Here is a 24,230-nt window from a genome sequence, read left to right on the forward strand (position 1 = left end):
GTATTCTTGGAATATAGTGTGTGTGTGTATTCTTCTGATATTTTTTATGGGACTTGTTACTCATTTGGATATTAGTTTGGTTGAAAACAAATTCACCTGAGTCCCTGAAGTAATGCTACTTTATTGGTGATGGTCTTTGTTTTTTGTAATCAAAATAAAACAGTTTATACAAACCTTTTTTGTTTTTGCTTATTCTGAATATATTGATCCACCTAACAACCCATCCATTTATTATTCTGTGCAGAAAAAAAGCCACATGAGTGAACTATTTTATAACAGCTTAATTTTATAGCCTGTTGTTGTGGTTACTCATTTTAAAGTCAGGTTAATGATGTTGTTGCTCTTATTTTACATCTAATCATTAAAAAAGGAACATGTTTTTGAATTCTGATGTGTTTTTAGTTTCATTCTGTTGTGCTCATTTTGAAAGTGTTGTGTGCTTAAAGATATTTTGCAGACTGTCAGCATGTTCTACAGTTTCAGAAAGATGAGTGACTAAAATCTTTTTCTGACAGCTTACTGCAACCTGGAAGAAAAAGTTGGAGACATAGCTTCTGCATGACACAAATATGTCTTTTCTGATATATTTGTGTCATGCAGATGCTTCTGTCTAACGAGAAATAGCCAGGAGCTTCGAGTATCTCCATGAATTCTAATGAACACTGCACTAGGCCCTAACAAATCCTTCTTTCATACCACAGGAACATTAATGTCGTCATGGTGTAAAAATGCAGCAATTTCTATTTTCCTGTTTTTTTGGTTTTTTTTACAATTATCAAAACTTCAACTTAACAATTAAATAGATCCCTATGAACAGGGCTAGAGTAAGAAATGAACAAGGCTGTTATATCAGTAATACATTTATTGATGGTTGTCATGAAGTCCAACGACTCATGTTGTTTGGTCAAAAGTATTAAAGAGTTTACATCAATTAAAAAAAACAATTATGACATCAGTTTCAATCTAAATAATTACAAAAATATGAGTTATCTTTCACAGAGGTCTGAAGAAAAAATAGAGGTTCCAAGATAAGTAGACAAGATGTCAGACTAAATCTGGGTCTAATACCTTGTTTTAGGGTTTATTTTGAGCTGCAAGGGTTTATTTCCCTAAAAGAGACAAGTTACATTGCATTGATTTACCAAGTTAACTAAATTGAGACTACTAGTTATAATTAGAAGATATCTAATTAATTCAATGTGAATTTATGGGATATATTTGCTGTATCCAAATGGTATCTTTCAAAATGTATTTATAGCCCATTATAGAATGATATTTAAGCTTTCTATAGAATGTCTTTTTTTGTACTTTTGTTTTTAGTCATTGCATTTTAATATATATACTTTTTTTCAGACTCATAGATCCAAATCATCATACAAAGGTATAAAAAGCAGAAATAAGTGATAACAGACACAATACAGGTTCAGCAATACCCACAGTTTACACGTTCATCATGGTTAAAACATAAAAAGACATTTGTTCCAGTGTTTTCCAGAAACAAGAAAAATACCTTGTGTCACCTTGTGTGAATTCAGTTGTTACAGCAACACAGACATAAGTACAATCAAGAAGAAGTTTAAATAAGTAAAATAAAATAAAATAAAATAAAAATAAATAAAAATAAATAAAAATAATAAAATAAAGTAAAGTAAAATAAAATAAAATAAAATAAAATAAAATAAAATAAAATAAAATAAAATAAATAAAGATAAAAACTGTTGCTGTATTATAATTCTGTGTTATAAAAAAACAAAAACAAAAAAAACACAAGGTGATACAGATATCATGTTCACATGTTGGACTATTCTCCGACTGTCCCCGAAGGCAGCCAAACATGAACATCAGTACCCAGAATGCACCTCTGCCGCATGCGCACTACGTACTACGGCCCAAAGGCGTTGGTGGATGGTATCCGTACGAAGATGCGTTGCACCCAGGCAGCATCAGTACCAGCTCCGCCGTGCTAAGAAACCAAAAAGCGGGGGACCGAGGAGGACTACCGGCGGTATTTGCAGCTCGGGCGGCGCCGGTGCATCAGGGCGGCGACATGGGGGACCAGAAGGTGAGCCGGATCCCAAGGAACAGGTGTCTCTGATGGGGGGAAGCCGTTTCAGGGCGTAGTGTACAAAGGAAGCAGAGTGACATGGAGTTTTTGGATGCAGCACGGACTTGTGTGTTAAATATTTGCTTTGTATTTGAGTCAGTGGTTGTCTGGTTGAAGGTGAGCTCTCCTCGTCTATCCCTTCGATGACTTGTTCTCGATTTATCGGCGTTATAGCCTGGGACGGGGGCCTTTACGCAGCAGCTCCTCTCGCATCAACAAACATTGCACAGTCCCTCAGTATGAATGGGCTTTCCACTTTGCACTGGTCAGTTTGAGATGAAATATATAAGCAGAGTGGTAACCAACACGTAAAAGGTAAGATCTCTAATATAAACGACCCAGTGTGTGTCCAGTCCCTTTGAGTAGGCTGTCCTGTGGATGTGAAGCTGCATAATTCAATTAGAAATGCGCATCCTTCCGCCCGTGAAGTGTCCTCCCTCCTCGTCCCTCTCTGATCCCATGTTTAATCATATTTAAAAGGGTCCTCAAAGCCTGAAGCCTTATGTGTCATCTCCAAAGCAGCAAACACTGATTATACTGAGCACTCCTGAGGATGCTTTGAGTCTGAGAAGAGCTGCTGATGTGTTTGGTTAGAGGAGGAACCTGCAGTCATATGCCTTTAAGCTTAAATCTCTTAGGTCACTGATGGAAAAAAAATCAGAGTGTAGAAGTACTTGTACTTGCACTCAGTCTTTTTCAAGCATAAAAAAAAGGATAGGATTTACAACACTTTTTTTCTTTTCTCAAGGAATCCCTGCGTAAGATCACCCACACGCTGGCCATGAAGAACGAGGAGATCTCAAACTTTGTCTGCACTCTAAAACAGAGCCTGGAAAACCTGGAGGTACAAACATATACAGGAACTGAACTACAACAGAATTTATGCTGCTTATGGTTTGGTTTTTAACTGGATAGGTTTCCTCCGTAGAGCCCCTGTAAGGAGTTTTCATATGGTTTTGATAGATTAGAATTGGCGCTGAGGCCTCTTTATGACCCACAAAAACAAACAAGACCACCAGCAACAAGATTGCCTAATTGTATGTTCTAATTTTCATGCCAATGAAACCACACAGTGGGTGAGTGTCAGACCAGATGACTGACAGTATGCTGAAGAAACAGCATTTCTTATATTTTGAACAAGTACTCACATTGAGTGATACATTTGTTAAAGAAAGCTGGATGGATTTGTTTGTCAGAAATAACCTTTGAATGCACAGGACAAGATCAGAAAAGTGATAAGATGTACATCTTTGCCCACCGGTCATGCCAATATTGGTAATAATCCAAAGTTCCTCTAAGCATCTTTAACTGACTCATTTTCTTGTGATGTTAGACAAACTCCACCAGAGTCCAGGAGGACCTGGAGACTGAGTTCAACTCCCTTCATGCTGTTCTCGACGAGATGAAGGAAACCATGTTGACCCGGGTCAAACAGGAGAGAGCCAGCCGCACATACGAGCTACAGGTAAGTGCTTTGAAAGAACTAAACGTTCTAAACAATCTTTCTATTCTCTAGAGTTTAGTGGGAGATGAAAAACTCATTCTGTGGTTGGCATCGACTCTCTCTGTACTCTGTTATATCTTTCAGTTTGTAGATCATTAAATGATTAATGCTTTTTTACTTTGATGTCACATCACAATAAAGCCTAGCCTTATCCTTGTGAATGAAAACTCTCCCAAAGTTCTAACTGAAGTCATGGCTCTGTGTCTGAAACTAAATGTCATTATCAACTTCACAGTTTAATTTCACCAACACACGCAGCATAGTATTACATTGCACAAAGAAACAAAGTAGGCATTTAAAGGCAATGTGTTCTTGGAAAAAGTATACCACTTATGTAAAGAAAACAAAATATGAATATTAATATCATTTATTTGATTTCCCAATCTAATGTATTACCATTGTTTTTAAAGCAAAATATGAATATGACCTCATTTATTGTACATTCTCTTTATTCTACATACATGCATACATATAATATTACTATTTATTACTGATGCTATGTTTGCTGCTCTTGCTTATCTTTTCTTTTTTATTCTTTGCTTCTTGTCTGTCTTATGTTGTTGTAACCGGGACCTGAGTACAAATTTGCAGCAAGTGTTGGCATGACAATAAAAAACCTTGAATCTGTGAATCCATGAATTTAATCTAAAAAATGTGAAGACTTCATTTCAAGCCTTGGCATTGTGTTCAAAGTTCAGAAAACAGATAACAGATTCATTTTTAGTAGTTTATGTTGCAGACATTGTTTCACATGTATAAAAATAAGATGTTATTCCCCCCTGTTCAAAACACCATGATGGTGTACCTCATAAATTCTCTATCTTGGTCATGGTATCTTGGTCATAGCATCAAAAACTCTGCAGCCGCAGGACCGAGCCATGACTGTCAAATGATGCTTCTGAACATAGTAGTCCCATTATATGAAATAGGATCCAGAATATGTAGGAGTTAGAAGATGTCCTCTGTGTGATTGTGGGATGATATTTTTTTCTCAGAGTCAGCTGAGCGCCGGTTCTAAAGCCCTGGAGAGTTCAGAGGAGCTGTTGGAGCTGGCCAATCAGACGCTCTGCTCCTCTCAGACAGATGGTTTCACTCAGGTAAGTGCCTGACTCCTCCTCTGATGAGATGCTGCTTGACTCTTTGCTCTGCTCACTGTTTAACCTCATTTATAATGACTGATGGTGAATTTCATTGTCCACATTTATGATGCAATCTGTCCTTCTTGTGGTGTCTCACTACCAGTAATTTTAACACAACCACCAGCATGTTTTTGTATTAAATGACTACTTGATGGGCTACAACTCAGTTTTCTCTTCGCTCCGTATCTCTCCTCTCCTTTTCCACGCCCTCTCTCTGCTTCTCCTCCAGGCGGCCAAAGACATTAAGGATAGGTATAGTACTCAGCAATCCATTGCTTCCCTTTTGTCATAGACTCCCTTAAACTTTAAGCCATCTCATAATGTTGCCTGCATGCATTCAGCGATGTAGCCACCGCACCCTTTTTGTAGACAATAAGCATTATGGAAAGCTTTTCACCCGAGAGCCTTTTGTCTTTGTGTTCCCCACTGTCTTCTTGAGTCCGTACCATTGTGTGCCAGCCTCGATGACTGCTCCTTTCTCCTGCTTAAATGTGTGATAGGGTGACGAGTTCAGTGGTAGAAACAGAAGTGTAGTTAGTGGCCTTTTCTTAGTTAGTAGTAATCCTGTTTTTTAATTCACTTGAATAATGAAAGTCGCTTGTTTCCACTCTTGTTTGTTTGTTTGTGCGTTTTTGTGTGTTTCTCTTTGTCTGCAGTGTGACAATGGCTCCAGCTTTTCGCCTCTCCCTGAAGGCTAAAGCCAGTGACAACATGAGTCACCTGATGGTGGATTTCAGCCAGGAGAGGGGGATGTTACAGGGCCTCAAATTTCTCCCAGGTCTGCTCCACTTTTAATACAAAGACACACAGATAGAAAGAAAGGGGCTGCAAATGTTGACCACATCAGTAGCGTGGTGTATATTCAGACAACTTCCTTTTCATGCTTCTACTCCACCTCACTAGACAATTTTCACTTTTTGTTTGTTGTAGTCACTGGCTACTGAATAAATAACGGATGTCTGCCGCAAAAAAACCAATAGCACAATACACCCTCTTTTTATGTTATTTGAATCTATAGTTCAATACAGACTACTACAGTATGGACACATTGACAAGAGCAGTGAAAATATTTAGAATAATTTAAAATACATTTTATTTTATTTTTCAATATTGTTTTTAAAGTTGTAAGTTAATTCATAGAGCACCTTTCAAGAGCAGAGGTCACAAAGTGCTTCAAAACAAAATGCTAAAAGGCAAAACATTGACAACAGATTAAAAAAAGGCTAGTTTAACAGATGGGTCTTCAAGTGCTTCTTACCACAGTATCCACAGTTCTTAGTCCAGTGGCAGACTGTTCTAAAGTTTAGCACCAACAACTTGAAAAGCACAGTCTCCTTCAGTTTTGAGCCTGGCACGAGGCACAGCCAGTAACCCCTCATCAGAGGACCTCAGACTCCTGCTAGAGTTTTAAGGCTTCAGCAGCACTCTGATCTAAGCTGGAGCCTGACCATTGAGTGCTCTGTACACAATAAGAGTTTAAACTGGATTCTTGAATTGATTGGAAGCCAGAGCAAAGACATAAGGATGGGTGCAACATGAGACCTTTATGAGGATTTTGTCAACAGATTAGCAGCAGCATTTTTGACCACTTGTGGGCGGTTCAGGGATGCATTACTAAGACAGGTGGAAAGAGAGTTACAGTAATCCAGCCAAGATGACACAAGTGTGAATTATCATCGTAGCCTATTTCCATGCTGTAATTATCATTGAACTGGGCAGCTGAAGAGAGACAGGAAACGTGGAGAGTAGAGAAGACACGCAGCAAAGAGTTGAACCAGCAACTGCTACAATGAGGACTCTAGCCTCTGTATGTAGGGCACATGCTTTAACCACTATACCAAACTGGCAACCCAAGGGCTGTGCATTGTTACAAACTGCCCAACATTTTGTAAGGTGGTTGGCACAAAATCCTCCAGTTACAATATTGCTATTTGCAAAAAAATGTAAAAGTAGTTTTGATTCAGTTATAATTAAACAAGGGTGTGAAGAACCAGAGTTCAAAAATGTGGTTTAATGTAGCCATAACGATAAAAAGTGTTAGTAACCAAACACATTAGCTTAAGCTTGTTCATACGGATTCTCTTTCAAATAATAAACTCAGTCAGGAAGTCAAATTACAAAACAAAAACAAAGGCTCTATGTCAAACAAGTGACCCTTTGCCCTCGCTCAGCTCCTCTCATCCAAATTTAATGTATTAATGAGTGAAATGACTGACTCCGTGAATCGTGAAAGGGGTCGCTCACAGTGAGGAAACCACCGAGAACTGTCATCCGACTCTGCAGCTGTGTGAGGCTTCTTTACCTCTCTAATGCAGTATTGTGGTTTACAGCCCTCACATCTTCCTTTAGGGCTTGAAGTCACTGCGAGCAGCTGTTTCCTTCTGAATAGCTCAAATAAACCCACTGCTTGACACCTGTTACGCATCTAACAGCAAAAGGACAAGAAGTAGATGATGAAGTATCTGGTGGTTAGTTGAAGTTGAAGCTTCAGATCCAGAGAGCTACCTCAAGAGGCCAAAGCAGAGCTGAATTCAAGTGAACATTGTATTGGATTTATAAGGAAGAAACAAAAATTACTCCTATGAATGAAAATCTTTCCAATGAATGATCACTATTATCGCTCCCTCTATCTCTTATTCTCCTCTATCGCTCTTTCCAACCCCAACTTGGTCAAGGCAGATGTCTGTCTAACATGAGTCTGGTTCTGCTCGAGGTTTCTGCCTGTTAAAAGGACGTTTTTCCTCGCCACTGTAACTAGCTAAATACTGCAAGGTGCAATGCTCATGGTGGATTAAGATGAGATAAGACTGAGTCTTATCCTGTATAGGCGTTGGGTCTTTGTTAATAATATAACATAGAGTAAGGTCTAGACCTGCTATGTTTGTAAAAGCATTTTGAGATAACGGTTTGTTGTGATTTGGCGCTATACAAATAAAGATTGATTGATTGATAATTGTGCAAAATAGTATAAAAAAATTGCCGGCAAGGTTGCAAGGCTTTGCACCTGCCAGTTTGTTTTGAAGTAACTCTGCCCCCAAGTGGCTATAGTCATTGTTGCACTTGTAATATTATTCCCATTGCACCAGAATGCGTCATGTTAAATAATAAATGTGAAGCACTACAGCCAAAAATCGTCCAGATAACTATTTAAACTGCGGCTTAATGTTGTGTTTGAACATGTTGCACAATCTTAAAAGTGTTTAAAAGAGTGGAAGAGGGGAAGATACTTTTTGCATTTTTCTTGTAACAGACAAACTTTCTTTTCTCTCCAGTCCCAGCCACTCCAGAGATCCAGGTCGCAGAGTGCCAGGTGTGTGACAACACAGTGACTGTTACTTGGACCTTACCGGAGCCTGACAATAAGATAGACCACTTCATACTGGAGCATCGACGCACAAACCACGAGGGTCCTCCACGCATCAGAGAGGACTACCCCTGGATGGTAGTGGAGGGGATACGAGAAATGGAGCACACACTCACAGGTAGGAGGGGGATTGTGGGTACATGTTGTTGTCTGGAGGTTGAGGAAGCTGTGACTCCTAAAAGAAACTTGTGCTTCTTATTGAAGGTTTGCGCTTTGACACGAGATACTTGACGTTCAGAGTGAGAGCGTGTAACAAGGCTGTGGCAGGAGAGTTCTCTGAGCCGATTACACTAGAAACTCACGGTAAGACTGCTTGACTTGAACTAGATTTATAGAGTTCTATTTTTGCTACCAGTTCAAAATGAGTCTTTTGGGTCTCTGTTGATACACATGTTGATTTTGTTTAATATTTATCAGTGTGGGGTTGCTGGTGGCCTAGCGGTCCAAGCGCCCCACATACAGAGGCTATAGTCCTTGTTGCAGAGGTTGCCGGTTCAACTCCCGGCCGCAAACATTTGCCACATGTCCCCCCCCCCTCTCTACTCCCAACACTTCCTGTCTCTCTTCAGCTGTCTTTTCATAAAGGCAAAAAAGCCCCAAAACACAACTTATAAATATATATATATATATATAAATATTTATCAGTGTTTACTGACTACTTATTCTTTATTTGCAGCCTTCAACTTCAAACTGGACTCTGGCTCCTCCCACCAGAACCTGAAGATTGAAGACTTGAGTGTGGAGTGGGACAGCAGCGGAGGAAAGATACAAGACATCCGCAAGGAGAAGAACCGGACCAACTCTCCGATGCACTCTCCAGCCAGGTATGTACAAATCCAAAAAATTGCAGTGTCTTAAAATTTGAGCTTTGACTTTGATGGAGGATTCTAAAAAAAACACTTTAGACTTTAGACTTTATTGTCCCCTTGGGGAAATTCTTTTCCACAGCACTTTTCTGCATTTCCACAGACATAGACAAACATATAACATACACTGTAGGCTCAACAAACAGTCCACAAAGACATCAACACTCAGACAAGGTTGTATAATTCAGCAAGGCCTTTTGTTCAGGCTAGCTATAACAGCAGGAATCAGGCTTTTGCTGAGGCGAGCCCTTCTACACTTAAGGCTTTTGGACATGTTCTTACTGTCATTATGAGTGCATCTCAAAATCCTGGAGCCTTGAGTGTTTGTCATCTACCATCTGTCATCATCTGCCTCTGTCTCATCAGGTCAGCTCTGATGTCACCAAAGAGAGCACCGACAGCCCGGCCTGGCAGAGACAGATTCACTGCAGAGTCCTACACAGTGCTGGGTAAGCTAAAACACATTTCTACCTCTCTAGGAATAAAATACAGCAGAATGCAGTTATGGCTGTGTAGTCATAGTCAAGTGAGCTGCTATAAAAACATAAAATATTTCAGGTTCAAGCAAAATAACTGAACAGGTGAGAAACATCAGACTTTCACTGCTCAGCAAAAACAGAAAAACAAACCGTCACACTGGCATCAACAAAAGCCTCAATTATATTCTATAAGTATAGCTAGCTTTGGTGAAGTAGCCAGTAGCTCTGTATGAAAGCTAGTTTTTTAGCCTGCCGATCTCACAGGATGATCATGAATACATGGAGACACAATGTTTTGTTTTTGTGCCAGTTTTTGCGTGTTTGATATCCTTTTTAGTCGTTGCTAATGCATCAATCTGACACATTCCAAACTGAAAACATTATTTTGATCTGCCTCATGTGACACTGCACAATTCCAATCAAATGATATGTTACCACAACTGTCAATGTACACATGTTGTCATGCCAGCCATGACACATCACACATAGCAGTTGACACACTAACCTAAATATTACACGTGACATTTTATTAGCTGACACAGTGATCGACGCGGGCCAGCAGTACTGGGAGGTGAAGTTTGACAAAGAGAGCAAGGCCTTCGCTGTGGGCGTGGCCCTGCGCAGCCTCGGACGGTTCGACCAGCTGGGGAAAAGCGGCGCTTCCTGGTGCATCCATCTCAACAACTGGCTGCAGCAGAGCCTTACAGCTAAGCACAACAACAAGGCTCGAACACTGGACTGTCCCATCCCAAACAGTGTCGGGGTCTATGTTAATTATGATGAAGGTAAGATTAACTCATACATGTGGAGACAGTGTTTAGTTTATTGCAGACAGATTGACTGGTGGTTTGGTTTTCAATTCTTCCTCTTCATAAGAACACTTTAAAGCTTGTGATGGAAACATAATTTTCAAATCATTCGATTTGAACCAGGATGATGTTATGTTAAGAAGTCGTATACAATAGTTTTCCATTTGTTTTGGTCAATGCAAGAGTTTGATGAGTTATAAGACAGAAACTGTAGATGACAATCAGCTGATGCACTGCTGCACACACAACCTTACTCATTGTTGTCTCCGTCAAATCGAAGATAACACTGTCAAACTGACAAACTTGAGTATCACCTATTAAACTTCCAATAGCACTGTTTGCACTTTAACGCTTTAAGCCACTGAGGTGCTGCACCTGGATGACCTCACTGACACGCTGCAGATTACTGTGTTTAATGAATGAAAGTCAGTCATTTTTACCAAAGCTCCAAAGAGTCCAATGCACAACATTTTTCCATGAACTAACACCCAGGCGTAACTTCAGCAGCACCATGCTGCTTCAGCAGTCAACATGTTTCTTCCCTCTGGGTGGAGCACCTGATCAGACAAAGAAGGTCCCTACCTTATAATTACCAAGTACGAACTTTAATACCAACACATGTACTATGTAAACAAACTCATCTCATTCATCTGCTCTCACAGAAACTAATGAGTAGTTTGAATAAAGTTTTACTTTTCAATTACTTGGCCAAAATGACAAGCAATGCTTGATTTCATCCTTTAATATGTGAGCTATTAGAACTTGTATTCCTTTTTTCAACCTTCATTTGACTCCATTTAAGATTTAATCATATTTATTTTTGTTCTCAAAGTTGTTATACCCTTATTTTGAATAGAAAAACCTGTAGCTATTGTATCATGACACGTATTTTACAAAGTAAAACAAGAAAAATGTGAACCATTCTAAAAATATATTCTTGGGGTTTGCACTGTCAAATTTTTGGTCACATTTTTTTTAATTTAATGACCGTAAACAACAATAATATACAGATTCATCAATGTTTAATATTCATAGGAATATTAAAGTTGCAGCCCTGCATGTATAACTTGTTGTTTTTATTCTCTTCAGGTGTTCTGTCTTTCTACAACTCCAAAACTAAACAGCTAATGCACACTTTCAAAACCAAGTTCCAGCAGCCAGTTATACCAGCGTTCATGGTGAGAACTGTCTTCAGAAAACTTCAGATATAATACTCGTCTTTTACATAACTGTTCTCTTTTTAACTGCGTATTTTTATTCTTCCCCCTGCAGGTGTGGAACGGCAGTTTTTCGGTGGTGACGGGCCTGCAGGTCCCCAGCATAGTGCAAAGCGGGCAGAGAAAAAACAGCAACACCAGCAGCTCCAATGCCAGTCTCACTTAGACCCATCCATCGAGCCAGCTGGACGCCCTCCAGCGCTGCTCCAGTGCAGTCACCGCTGCAGACATCACCTCTGCTGCAGTCAAAGCCATATCATGGTAGAGTTACATCACTGGAATCCATTGGTTGAGCCTGTTCCACATGCAGTGTCTGTGTTGCATGACAAAAAATGGTTTTCGGAACGAGTGAGTCATCCGTGCCGTCAGGCAGAATTCTTCAGAAGTGTGACTCTTGACTGCTGTGGTTGCTTGGGACACGTTAGCTTTAGTCTTACTAGTATTCCTGTCTACACATTCTTTCAGCACTGTCCCACTGCTGCTAGAGCAATGATTTAGCGCTGGCCGCTGCCCTTCTTTCCTGTCCATCACCAAAACTTTCAGCCGTACTGTCAATGCAGCCAGCTGCAGGCACAGGGTCAAGGCCTGTCCTGTGTGCTCTCCCCCTGTGCCTTCCTCCTCATTTCCAAACTGTAAGGCCAACATGCTAATAATTCACTGCAAGAAATGGTCTCCTTATACAGTAACAATGTATTGTGCAAGTGTCATTGTAACCTGAGACGTTGCTTAGTGTTAATTACCAAGTACTGAATCTGCCTCTATTCATCAACCAACCTATGTTATCCAAATAACAACTTGCTACTAGACAATGCTACGGAATAGAATGTAGTTCTTTACTCTATCAGGATTATTCAACACTACTTTGCCAGCACATAGTACATCATAAGAAATAACCAACATACACTAAGGATGGTTTTTTTTATGTTTCTTACAAAGGCATGCAGAATTAACAGTTTTTACTACACGTCACTGTCTGTAGTCGGGTCCCACACTTTGCGTGCAGGAAAACTAAGTTCTTTAACCTCCTGCTGAGGTTCACTTAGTTTTAAATCAGAGTCACTATGAGCTGTGGGCTTAATCTGACAGCTCGACTCTGCACAGAAAGTTAGAAGGGAGCTTTCGTCAGTGTTACCACATGTAGAGGAGTCCGAGTGTTCAGATATGGCTTCAGGAGTTTGGAAATGACTGTACTGTATACATTATATTCACCTGACTGCACCCTAATGCTTGTATGTAAAGTATGTATGTGTCTAAACCTGATTACACAACTTTATTTACTGAAAAGGATTCCCATTATTAGCAGCGGACTGTCCAATATAACATAGCTAGCAAGTAGCCTCAGCTAACAAATTGTATCAAAGAAGTTAGCCAGGTTCGGGGCCCAGCTGGGTGAGAAAAAAACACACACTAGAAACTACATTTGTGGGGTCCTTATTGTGCACAACCCAACCTCTGAGTAGTATCTGTGTCATATGTTACACACGTTTACCTTCTTGCTTTGCCATGTTCCTCCTTGTATGAGTGTATGCTTCTGAATAACTGTAGCCTGCAATGCTTTAAAGAAGCTTCCAGAGAATTACGTTCACTTTATTTCACAGGCTGACATGATGTCACAGTTTATTGTAAATAGTTTTCCACTATAGTGTATCAGTCATTGAGGTAATAAAGGAGTACGATAACTTGTTCTCTGTTTACTGCTTTAACAAGGAAGAAATCAAAGTGAGGAAGAAATGTCTTTTGTAGAAGAAAAGGTGCGACACAGGACAAAAAAAGATACAGGATGTTAAAGAGGGACTGCTTTCTAACTGTTGCATAGCACATACGAGAAGCTCCTTGCTCACATGTCTGAGTTGATGTGGCAGAAACTAGATTTACTTCACAGAGATAATATATACAATTTGTATTTACATGTCCTTCAGGAACAACAAACTCAGTTATCTTTGTAAAAAAATATGTTACAATTTATCCAATGACTAACACATTTGACAGAAACAACATTGATATACAGACACAGTGCAAAATGTACAAGACAAACTGAAGATAATGTGACATTTACACTCCTCTTTACAGTTAATTTACTTGCTAACAAGCATCAACGAAGGGTGAATCGATAAAGTGTCAATCTTCAGAGCAGCTTTACTGCTGACAGCCAGCAGACGAGGAGGAGCTAGGCCACGATGCAAACAAGAAGGAGGCTGTCCGTCTGCTCTCTGCTGCACTTAATGTTTCATCTTGCAGGGACAGACTCATACAACAGGTTTCCCTGCTCTGGTGTGAGTCATAAATGTTTGGAGAGGTTCCCACCAGGAGGTGTCACTCTTCAGACTTTGCCTTTTTGCTCCAGTTTGAGTTTCAGCTCAGACAGTGCTGCAAAATGAACTAGAGCATATCGGATAATAAGGTTAGGTTTTACAGCAAGAGAGTAGCCAAAAATTAAGATTGAGGACTGAAAATAAATCTGCAAATGAAGAATGTTAAAGCAGAGAGGTCTTACTCTGTCCTGGAGTGTCTTTGTAGACTCTCATCTTTGGATCCTGGTTGTTTGAGATGGAGGCAGAGGAGGGAGTTGGTGTAGGAGACGTCAACCTCCGAGGAGTAGGGATTGGAGGCATTATTGCTTTCTTTGGCGCTTTTAGAAGACAAAAAACACAGAGTGATTAAAGGTTATGAACCGATAAGTTATAAAAGGTCACACAGCAGCAAGAAAGAAAACATTTGCACTCTACTCAAGGTTGTCAGATTAGACAGAGGGACTTACGAGGCAGTGGAATCATGGGGCAACACCCGGTCTGTTCTTCTTTCTCTTCCACTGTTTAAACACAAACTTAAGTCAGCAGTGTAAAAAATGAAGTTACACCTGTTTCTGTTTACTCGACACAAGAGAAAATGGCAGCACAGATTGACTGATTGGATGGGTGGAGGTGTGCGCATACTTACGCTGATCATTCAGATAAATATTCTCCTTTTCTTCTTGTTCGGATGCTGGTTCAGGGGTCGGTATTTTTGGAGCTAAACAAAGCAAATCATGTCATTATTATAATTACATGGTAATGTAAGACATAATCACCAAGAAAAATAAAACAAGCTTTCATGGTACCATCTTGCATTGGCATATTTCTACATTAGTACAGACCTTACAAATGAGTAATGGTCGTACGTGGGGTTTTTTTAGTGAGTGGCTGCTGAAATGCGCTGGTTAGATGGAGAAGGAGAAGGAGAAGGAGAAGGAGAAGAAGAAGAAGAAGAAGAAGAAGAAGAAGAAGAAGAAGAAGAAGATTTTTAGATTTAGATTTTAGAAAAACACTATTTCAGAATAAAGTTAATCAGGCCAACATTTAACAAAGAGTATTTAACATAGTTCACTCAGCCAAGACAATTATTAAGACCTTGCACAGAATGCCCTCAAACCCCCACCTCTGCAGGGACACCCCCCCCCCCCCCCCCCCCCCTATGTTCCTGGTGGCTTTGTGGAAGCAAAACTTCAGCCTCAGTCTGGCCTTTATGTTGCACCTCCACAAAGCCACAGCATCAAGTTCAGGCCCCGCCTGCAGTTTGTCCCTACAGGTCAGGTAGATGGCCATTTTTGCCTCTCCAATTAAAAAGTTTAGAATTTGGGACTTGGAAGAAGAAGAAGAGAGTGGTTGTGTAAAATAATTTGTATTGATAGGACTTTTTAACGGTAAAATTTGAATAATGCAGGCTCATACTCATTATGCATCACAGCAGCTTCTTGTCCTCGAATTTGTCCTTCAGTATATTATCTGATCACTTGATATCACAAAATATTCTGATTTCTATACGGTGTACCTTTGACTGTACACATGTTTAATTTATGGAGTTTTAGTCATGAAGCTCAACAACTGATTGCCGCTGAATTCTGCTGATATTCATGATCCTCAGAGGATGAATCTCAATGATGTTGGTGATCCTGTGTTTTTCTTCTTCTGGCACCCTAATTTGGTTAATTTCAGGTTTGGTCAAATTTCCCATTTCTATTGGATTGATTTGTTGAATCTATTTCTGTTTTATTAGATTACATTTGATTGATTTAAAAATGTGGTCATTCTCTAAAGTTTAACCTAGCATAATCATAACGTCAAAAACTAACATGTCAGTTTGTTGATAAAATTAAGCTACCCCTAAAAGCCTTGTAATATTTTGTGCTCATTAACTTATGGAACATGGAACAATGAAACATTAGAATTGCTTCCCATATATTATCAGAATCAGAATCAGAATCAGAATCAGAATCAGCTTTATTCGCCAAGTATGCTTGAACACACAAGGAATTTGACTTTGGTAAACTGTGCTCTCTTTGTACAAGGCATAAGAATAGGAATAAGAATAAGAACTACAATAAAAAAAAAATAAAATGAAAATATAATAACAATAACCTTAGCTATAAATACAAAGAAACAACAAATAGCTTGACTAATATGTACAGGCTAAAATAATATGATAAAGTGCAGTGGTGAGTTGACATATGTGAAGCACTTATATAATATATAATAATGACCCATTGCCACCATTTTAATATTGCTTGTTAGCATGCTAAAATAAGCTAATGAGCACAAAATATAAGTAATAAATATAAATATGTTAGGAGTATCGTTTGTTTTATCAGCAAAAAACAATTCTGACATGTACATTTTTTGAGGGAATGATTATGTAAGGTTAAACTTCAGAGAATTACCACATTTTTCAATCAATGAAATGTAATTAAATGCCACTGCCTCTCTCTTAAGCTGTACTTAGGCACTGAGCTATTGCCTAAAAACATCATGCTTACATGCCTAAATGCAACTAGTAACAGGCTCAAGAGGTTGGGCACTACTGCAATAAACTCTCAACATTTGTTTGAGTTAAAAAGTCCTAAGCAAAAACATTACTCAGGGGAGGAACTTCTACTTGCTGTAGGCTCTAAAACAAGCAAGACGTGAGTAATTAGGTGGGTGTGAGCAAGATGAGCTCACAATAAAAAAAAAAATTTCACCTTGAACGAATCATTTAAAATACCTTGAATTTACAGAAAGTACACATCAGGTTTGTTATGTCACATACCAAAATACTTTCAGGATCCAAGAATCTAAGACCTAAGAATAGCACTTCAGCTATTTAGTTCAAGTACATGTCACTCTATCTCGGAAAAAACCCAAGAAGAAGCTACGCAGTTGGAGAGGTGGAATTTCCAGGTAGCTGATGTGTCAGACACACACAGAAAACAGGTCAGGCAGAGAGTGTTACTAGCTTAGCAGCTGGGTTAGGGTTAGGTGTTGTTGTTTTTATGATTTCTAATGGACACAATACCTGGTTTTGGGGGCAAGCTTGGTGGGACTTGGTTTAAAGGGGCCCCTTTAATGGTTCTCTCTCCATTTTCCTCATCAGACATGATAAAAGCTGCGAAAGAAGCAGAACTTTAGTCGTGTGTATCTATAGAGGGGATATTATGTGAATACTTGAGAGACAAAAAAAAAGAGGTAAGGAAGAGAAACTGAGATGAAAATGTCTTACAGATTCTTCTCTCATATGTTCCCTCCATGGTGAGAGGAATCAAAACGCCTTCAGTTTTTTCCACCAAACAGGTGACCACATCATGTAGCGTTGCACAGGGGACCTGCAGAGAGAACATGTTTATTTTATTTTATTATTTATCTATCTATTTATTTAAGCAATTTAAGAAAAATAAACTCCATGTGGGGAATAAAAGAGTTGTTTTGAGATTAAGTCGATTAAGTTTAATGACTGTTTCACTTGGAAACCTAATTAAGTGTCATTAGTGTGGGAGGAGCAATAAGAGTGCAAATAATAATACACTTCAAGCTACTCAGGCCTATTTAATCAAATGGTAACCCTTGTGTTTAATATTGTACTAGGTCTTTTGAAAAACAGAATGATTGAATAAATGCATGTGAAACAAGGAACAACTATATCAACTGTGTGCTAATAGATCTTGACAATAAAAAAACCCATACATTGTATGCATGGATCAGTTGATACATAAACGAGAGGTGAGTCATGACACTGGCATTAACACTGAGGCCATGTGTGATTCAAAAGAACAAGAAATGGACGACAGCACTAGCGTCATGTGACATTTTATTGTTGTATTTATCGTTCTTCACGCCCTGCTGCCCGGCAGAGTTATTAGCTGTGATTAATCATGACTACAACCTGAGTCTCACCTGAGTGGCAAAACTCCATAAACAAAACCTTCAACTACAACAAATGCGACTGGCTCTTGCTTACTGGAGTACGATAAGTTCTTTTCTAAAGTCCCTAATACTCACAGGATTGTCCACATCAATGATGAAGCCCCCTTCATCCACACGAGTCACCTTGTAGTGTCTGAATACAGAGCTGATGGAGAAGAGAGAGGCAGGGGGTGAAGATAAAGACACACTTTTCAAACAAATGGTGTCATAAGAATTTGTACGCATGCAGAAAAAACACAAGTTTGATTCATTGAGTTCAAAAATATGATTTTTTTTTTTTGCACTGATAATTTTATGATGGATTTGTTGTGTGCAAACTTTTGATAAACATGTTCACCTTTGCATTCAAATGTGTAAGTGTGTGTGTTAGTGCATTGAGCATGTGTACCCATCTAGGTCTTGTCTGGTGGTGACAGCAAAAGAGTTTGCCTCGCTCCCCGGCCTCAGCAGGAGGTTTCCTCTTTTGGCTTCTCTCTCAAGCAGCAGCTCTGCCGACAAACGGGACACCCTCTGGTAACAACTGCAGAACAGCAGAAAATAAAGGTTGAGGGGAAAAAAACACACACTTTAATTCAGACAGGACTTCAGTAGTTTATGCAAAAGATGCATTTACACCTCAGAAAACTTGTTTATGGAAATGTATCTGTATACACCATAGACTGTATAAATAATGGACGTAGGATCCATGACATCACCCATCTGTTCCTGAGCGCTGTTTTGAAGCCAATAGTCGGCGGCAGCCATATTGGAAATGCTGAACACAACCAAACTTAGTGTGAGGTAAAGAGGCAGGCTTTGAGCCTCCTAGCCAACGGCTACAATGTTCTCGCCTGTCAATCAAGTCAGTCATGTCCTTATTTGGGCAAAAGCTCGTAATCTTAATATCTTCTGAATCATTGCGTTAGAAAAAAATTCACTCCCCGTACAGTGTGTGCGATCGAGAAATGAGCTATCCAGACTACACTTGTCTTTTGAACCAGGCTGTAAACTTGTTTATTAATGCTGCAAAGATCGTCTTTTTTGAATTGGTGTGTATGTGGTTTCCATGTGTTTCTGCAGCCAGCCTCAAGGGGACGCTTAATGAATTGCAGTTTATAACACTTCTGCATGGGCTTCATATTTTGAAACCGGGGGTTACCGCTTGGTATACACCAAGTCAGGGTCTGATGAAGGTGGCAGTGCTGTTTGGGTTGCCACCACTAAGTGTGTTATACTTCAGGTATTTGAGCAGAGTATGTAACAAAAAAACAACAAGCTTTAATTTGAGACTGATAGTCTTCAGAGGTGTAACGCTTGGTTGTGAAATATAGGAATCCCTTACATATAACATCTGTTTTTATAGTGGCTTATACTTTAGATAACTCATTGAGATTTTGGAAAAGGTTACCTAAAGTTGTCATGATGAAAACAAAGCTGGCATTTCAAAGATTTAGGGTTGGTACCAAGCGGCAACCTCCGGTCAAAAATACGAGTCCAATGCGGAAGTGCTAAAAACTGCAGTTCATCGAGGATCCGCTTGAGGCTGATTCCAGAAGTACCATAAACCACATACACATGAATTCAAAAAAGCCGATCTTTACAGCAGAAATAAACATGTTTACAGTCTGGTTCAGAAGACGAGTGTAGTCTGGATAGCTCATTTCTCGATCGGCACACACTGTACGGGGGTGAATTTTTTTCTAATGCAGCAATTTCAAAGATATTGAGATTACGATTCTTCCACTGAGAGGCACAGCTGACTTGATTGGCAGGCGGGAACACTGTAGCTGTTGGCTAGGAGGCTTAAAGCCTGCCTCTGTGCGACACAATCGCTCGACAACGGCAAGTCTGTCGCCGACAATTGGCCTCAAAACAGCGCTTCAGAAACAGATGGGTGACGTCACGGATACTACGTCCATATTTTATACAGTCTATGGTTGGTACCCATTACATGAACCTCTGAATGCTGCCCTTAAATAGGTCTTGTTTTGTATCCTAGTGGAAGCCCCTTTTTTTGTTGGGCACATTATTATATTTCACATTAGTGCCCAGTCTTGTTACTCACGCTGGCATGTCTGCTTTCAGGCTGATGTAAGGGTTAGAGTTGCTGATAGAAGGTGTAGAGACAGATTTTAATCTTTCTTTTTCCTCCTCTACTGCCTGTTTTAGCATGTGGACCTGGCCTGGAAGCAGGTTGAGGGAGGAAGGTACCGACAGCTGCAGGGAGACACACAGTTTCTATTTTAAATCATCTTTGAAGAGGAGGTGTTCAATTATATGCATTCTACCCAGAGTTAATAGTATCCAAACACTAGTCTGTTAAATTCACATGAATAAAGAACGTAACAAATATGGCCGATAATCTTAATACATCACAAACCTCTGCTATAGAGTGGATGTAGCCCTTCCACAGCTCACGAGCTTCTGCATTAGGAGCCTGTAAGAGAACAACAGAGATGTAAGAAGAAGAACGTTCACTGACAATATGAATGATGACTTTAAATATGATTATTTATGTATTTTTTGTGCACAGGTACTCACAGTAAATTTGATATTTTCATTCTTCATCTGGAGGTTAATTCTGGCTGCATCTAAGATTCTATCCTGGCTGTTGTCATCTGTTATTGACATAAACCCACTGAGGTCTATTTTCTCTACATACTGATGAAACACACACACATACACAGACACACACACACACAGACACAGGAAGAAGCACAGAACAAATACATTTTAGTTAAAAACATGAAAACCTTTCTCTTACAAGGCTACAAATCTCTGCGACTACTTACATCAGCGTCTCTCTTCTCATTGAAGAAGAACATTGAGTTTCCACACAGGCAAGCCCACAGTTTCCGAGATGTCTGCACACACACACAAACAGACCCACACATATATAACATATTAAGTTATGGACGCCGGATTCACATCCGTTCAAAGTACAGATATATAACAAAGGTGTATTACACAACGAGGAAATAAGGAGAGCAGCTGTTGTCTTGGCTGACAATGTGAGCAGATGACATTCTCATCACAGTCTTGATAACACTTGGACTCAGTTCAAGCTTAATTAAGTTGGTTTTATGTAACTCACTTCATTTTGGAATGCAAGCTGTGAAGAAATCAGACTTTATGGCTACAATTTCCTACTTTAGATTATAGCCATGCCAGAAACAATGTTACATACAATGTAACATATCAAATAAAAGCACTGAACTGTAAACTGGATTGGTCGAGGCAGATGGCTGTCCAACATGAGTCTGGTTCTGCTCAAGGTTTCTGCCTGTTAAAGGAAGTTTTTTCCTTGCTGCTGTAACTTGCTAAATGCTGCAAAGTGCTCTGCTCATGGTGGTTTAAAATGAGATCAGACTGAGTCATGTCTGTAAGACGGGACTGGATCTTATCCTGTCTTGATGTTTGTCTTTGTTAATAATTCAACATAGGGTGCGGTGTAGACCTGCAATGCTTGTGAGAGCGTCTTGAGATAACGTTTGTTGTGATTTGACGCTCTATGAATACATTACATTATAAATACAAACATTGATTGATTGATTGATTGATTGATGATTCCACATTAGAGTCTAAATTGTCCCAAATTAACTTCTGGTGTTACATTTCAGTGACATACTCTCATGGCAGTCCACAGGATCTCTTATCAGTGAGGGCTTGACATTTAAGCACAAGAATGTATTATTTGCAAAGCCTGCCTTGCGACTCTACGTCTCACTATCTGACTTGCTCTAACCTTTGTGGCACAACAAGTGGGAAAGCGGTCAGACCAGTTAGAGAGACACAAGCGTTATGCACCGACTGCTAAAAAACAAAGCTATGTCAAAGTCCACACAAGTTACAAGAAATGACAGACTGCTCCACCCACAGTAGAAATTTTTTTTTACCTCCTTCTGACTTTTACCTTGTGCTGTACATTGAATGTGCAGGAACATTATTGCACTTTCTTATAGATAGATAGTCCATAATTAATCATCACATTGCAGTACTGTTACATGACAGATACATTAGTTTGTCCTGACAATTGACAACCATTTAGAAAAAGTGAAGCACTGTACAGCACCATAGATGAGGCATTGAAATTATCTTTGACATGTTTTGAACTCAGTTGAGATGCCATCCCACATGAACCCCTTTTCCTCTCTCTACCCTCTCTTTTGGGGGAGGTATCTGACATGAGCAAAGACAGCAAGCCTTTTACAAAGTAACACAATGTACATTTAGAAACCATTACTTGAAATCTCTAAAAACTATACCATGGAATAAAAACAGCAACTACGTTACTCCAAGCAGAGACAACTTTAGTTTGAAATGTTCACCTGGAATGAAACAAATGTTACGTATCTCAACACACTTTCTCAGGTTGGACTGTGAATTTTTGTATGTTTGGGCAGAGTGGGAAACAGGGAGAGCATTTCAAACGATACGTAACATTCTTCATTTCAAAAACCTCTAACATGGGCTGAAGATATGGCCATGGGTGCTCAGGTGGATAATTATAGCCATCATTACCACCACTAAATGAACTGCCTGATCTGAGTGATATTTGCTCTGTGTTTGCTCCACGTTCAATAGTGGAGACGCACGATATACAGGTATGACTAAACCACTGAGACAAACAGAACTACACAAACACATTTTGCTGTCTTAGGATCAGATTTCAGAAAAGAGAAGGAAATTCATGAGCTGACTTCAAAGCAAAAGTAGTGAGTAACTAGAGCAGGGGTGTCCAAAGTACGGCCCGGGGGCCAATTGCGGCCCCAGGTCCATTTATTTATGGCCCCATCTTAAATTGTGTTATTTATAGCAAAGAAATTAATCAGTTTCTTTCTACAAACAAAACTAAAGTCAATCCAGAAACGTCTCAAAAAGCTTCATATGGACTACCTGTCTAAAGCCAAAGCTCTGGGAATCCTGCAAGACGGCAATAAAGAAGAAACACAAGGACTCTTAAAGTTGACAAGTTTTCAAATTAATGTTTTTATCATGATGTGAAAAATGTTCTTGATGAACACTAAAACTTCAGAAGACACAAAAGAGGACACAAGACAAGATCAAATGATGAAATTGTGCAGAAAAGGCAAAATTTGGTGCATCAAAAATGTTCAGAACTCAGGAAAATAATTATTTTGTTCTTAAAATGTTGCCTGCTTGTCAGAAAGGTCTAAAAAACCACATAAAAAAAGAAGTGTGATGAAATCTAGATCATGATCCTGCCATAGGAAAATAATGATACAATATTTTTCCCACATTCCCCGACCCTAATGAAAAACATTTTCCTCCAGAAGAAGATAACGTTTGCTCATGTGTACATGGCTTGTGGAGAACTGAGGACTACCTAGTTACTGATTTATTGAGACAAAATTTAAAATGATTGTTATTAAATGAATATTTCATATATAACTTTTGGGATTCCTAAGTCTCAGTAGGAGCCACTGGCCCTGAGGTATTCTGACAACATCATATATGGCCCTCTTTGAAAAAAGTTTGGACACCCCTGAACTAGAGCATTGATAGAAATGCAGGGGAGTAAAAGTAATAAGTATCCCCAAAAAATAATACTCAAGTTAAGTACAGATACTCAAAAAATGTACTTAAGTACAGTACTCAAGTAAATTTACTTTGTTACTGTCCACCACTGAATATTGATAATAATAATAATAATAATAATAATAATAATAATAATAATAATAATAATAATAATAATAATAATAATAAACTTGTGCTGTTCAACATACTGGTTGCATGCAGCAAAAACACCAACAGTTTGCCCAGAGAAAACATAAACAGAAGCAGTACTGTAAGATACCTTATCTTTAAACGACCTCTTGTCCAGGTATCCCTCATAGTAGCAGTTTGGCAGCTGGCTCCTTTGCCGCCCTGTTCGTTTGGCCATTGAAGTGTCGATGTTGATAAATCAGAAAGATACAGTATTTTTTACTATACCTATAGTGTATATCTTCGCATAAATATTAAACTAGGTTGCTCTACCGCACTAAAGATTCCTTTATACGACACTGAGAGAATCTCAGAATCTCAGTCTATCCCTACACTAAGGGGCGGAACTGTCCGCACAGCTGATTGGTTCAGGTGTAAAGTGGGCGGGTCTACTTCAGAATTTTCGTTGACACAGAACTTTATATAATAATAATAATTATAAACTAATAAATCCTCACAGTTCTTCAATGAACGACTGGTATGACAAGTTTACATCAGCAAATGAAAGTAACCATGTCAGATCAACACCAAACAGCCATCACCAAATATGGCAGTAGGCCACAACCACCTAATGAGACTGAGACGATTGTGTTATTTAATGAGCCAAATAGGCCGGAAGCCAGGCCCAGCCCTCAGGATGTTTTTGGCTACCTTTTTTCTCTAGCATTTCCAATAAGCCTATACCATGGGCCATCCTCAAGATAACAATGAGCACTCTCAACATTGGGCCCGTTTGGTCGTGAGGGGCCAAAAAAAAACTTTTTTGAGAAATGCTCCTGGCATGATAATGTAAATCTACAAAATAAGGTGTTAAAATTGCATTATTTGAT

At 39.2% G+C, this 24,230-nt stretch overlaps 2 protein-coding genes across 2 annotated transcripts; one reads left to right on the forward strand and one right to left on the reverse strand.

Moving 5' to 3' along the window:
• The first annotated feature begins 1,884 nt into the window (after positions 1-1,884).
• On the forward strand, positions 1,885-13,165 carry fsd1 (fibronectin type III and SPRY domain containing 1). The gene is made up of 13 exons (XM_034676100.1): positions 1,885-2,062; positions 2,853-2,948; positions 3,438-3,569; positions 4,604-4,705; positions 4,977-4,999; positions 5,404-5,525; positions 8,020-8,229; positions 8,316-8,414; positions 8,788-8,935; positions 9,344-9,426; positions 9,990-10,241; positions 11,355-11,443; positions 11,538-13,165. The coding sequence occupies exons 1-13, from the start codon at positions 2,048-2,050 to the stop codon at positions 11,646-11,648; spliced, it is 1,482 nt and encodes a 493-aa protein (XP_034531991.1). The 5' UTR covers positions 1,885-2,047; the 3' UTR covers positions 11,649-13,165.
• Positions 13,054-23,681, reverse strand: LOC117807057 (signal-transducing adaptor protein 1-like). The gene is made up of 13 exons (XM_034676110.1): positions 23,492-23,681; positions 20,466-20,537; positions 20,215-20,334; positions 20,054-20,110; positions 19,739-19,890; positions 18,083-18,214; positions 17,770-17,839; positions 16,994-17,096; positions 16,790-16,879; positions 14,420-14,491; positions 14,241-14,291; positions 13,977-14,111; positions 13,054-13,861 (listed from the first exon to the last, which is right to left on the reverse strand). Exons 1-13 carry the CDS (start codon positions 23,576-23,578, stop codon positions 13,803-13,805), a joined length of 1,200 nt encoding a protein of 399 aa, XP_034532001.1. The 5' UTR covers positions 23,579-23,681; the 3' UTR covers positions 13,054-13,802.
• Positions 23,682-24,230: the final 549 nt, after the last annotated feature.

The sequence above is a fragment of the Notolabrus celidotus genome, chromosome 2, assembly GCF_009762535.1.
Source record: "Notolabrus celidotus isolate fNotCel1 chromosome 2, fNotCel1.pri, whole genome shotgun sequence".
Classification (NCBI taxonomy): domain Eukaryota; kingdom Metazoa; phylum Chordata; class Actinopteri; order Labriformes; family Labridae; genus Notolabrus; species Notolabrus celidotus.

Coding starts and splice junctions, on each gene's coding strand:
- fsd1 (XM_034676100.1), top strand. Junction 8,415..8,787: donor GATTACACTAGAAACTCACG/GTAAGACTGCTT, acceptor CTTTATTTGCAG/CCTTCAACTTCAAACTGGAC. Junction 8,936..9,343: donor CCGATGCACTCTCCAGCCAG/GTATGTACAAAT, acceptor CTGTCTCATCAG/GTCAGCTCTGATGTCACCAA.
- LOC117807057 (XM_034676110.1), bottom strand. CDS start 23,578: ATGGCCAAACGAACAGGGCGGCAAAGGAGCCAGCTGCCAAACTGCTAC. Junction 20,111..20,214: donor ATGAAAATATCAAATTTACT/GTGAGTACCTGT, acceptor GTTCTCTTACAG/GCTCCTAATGCAGAAGCTCG. Junction 18,215..19,738: donor CTGAAAGCAGACATGCCAGC/GTGAGTAACAAG, acceptor GCTGTTCTGCAG/TTGTTACCAGAGGGTGTCCC.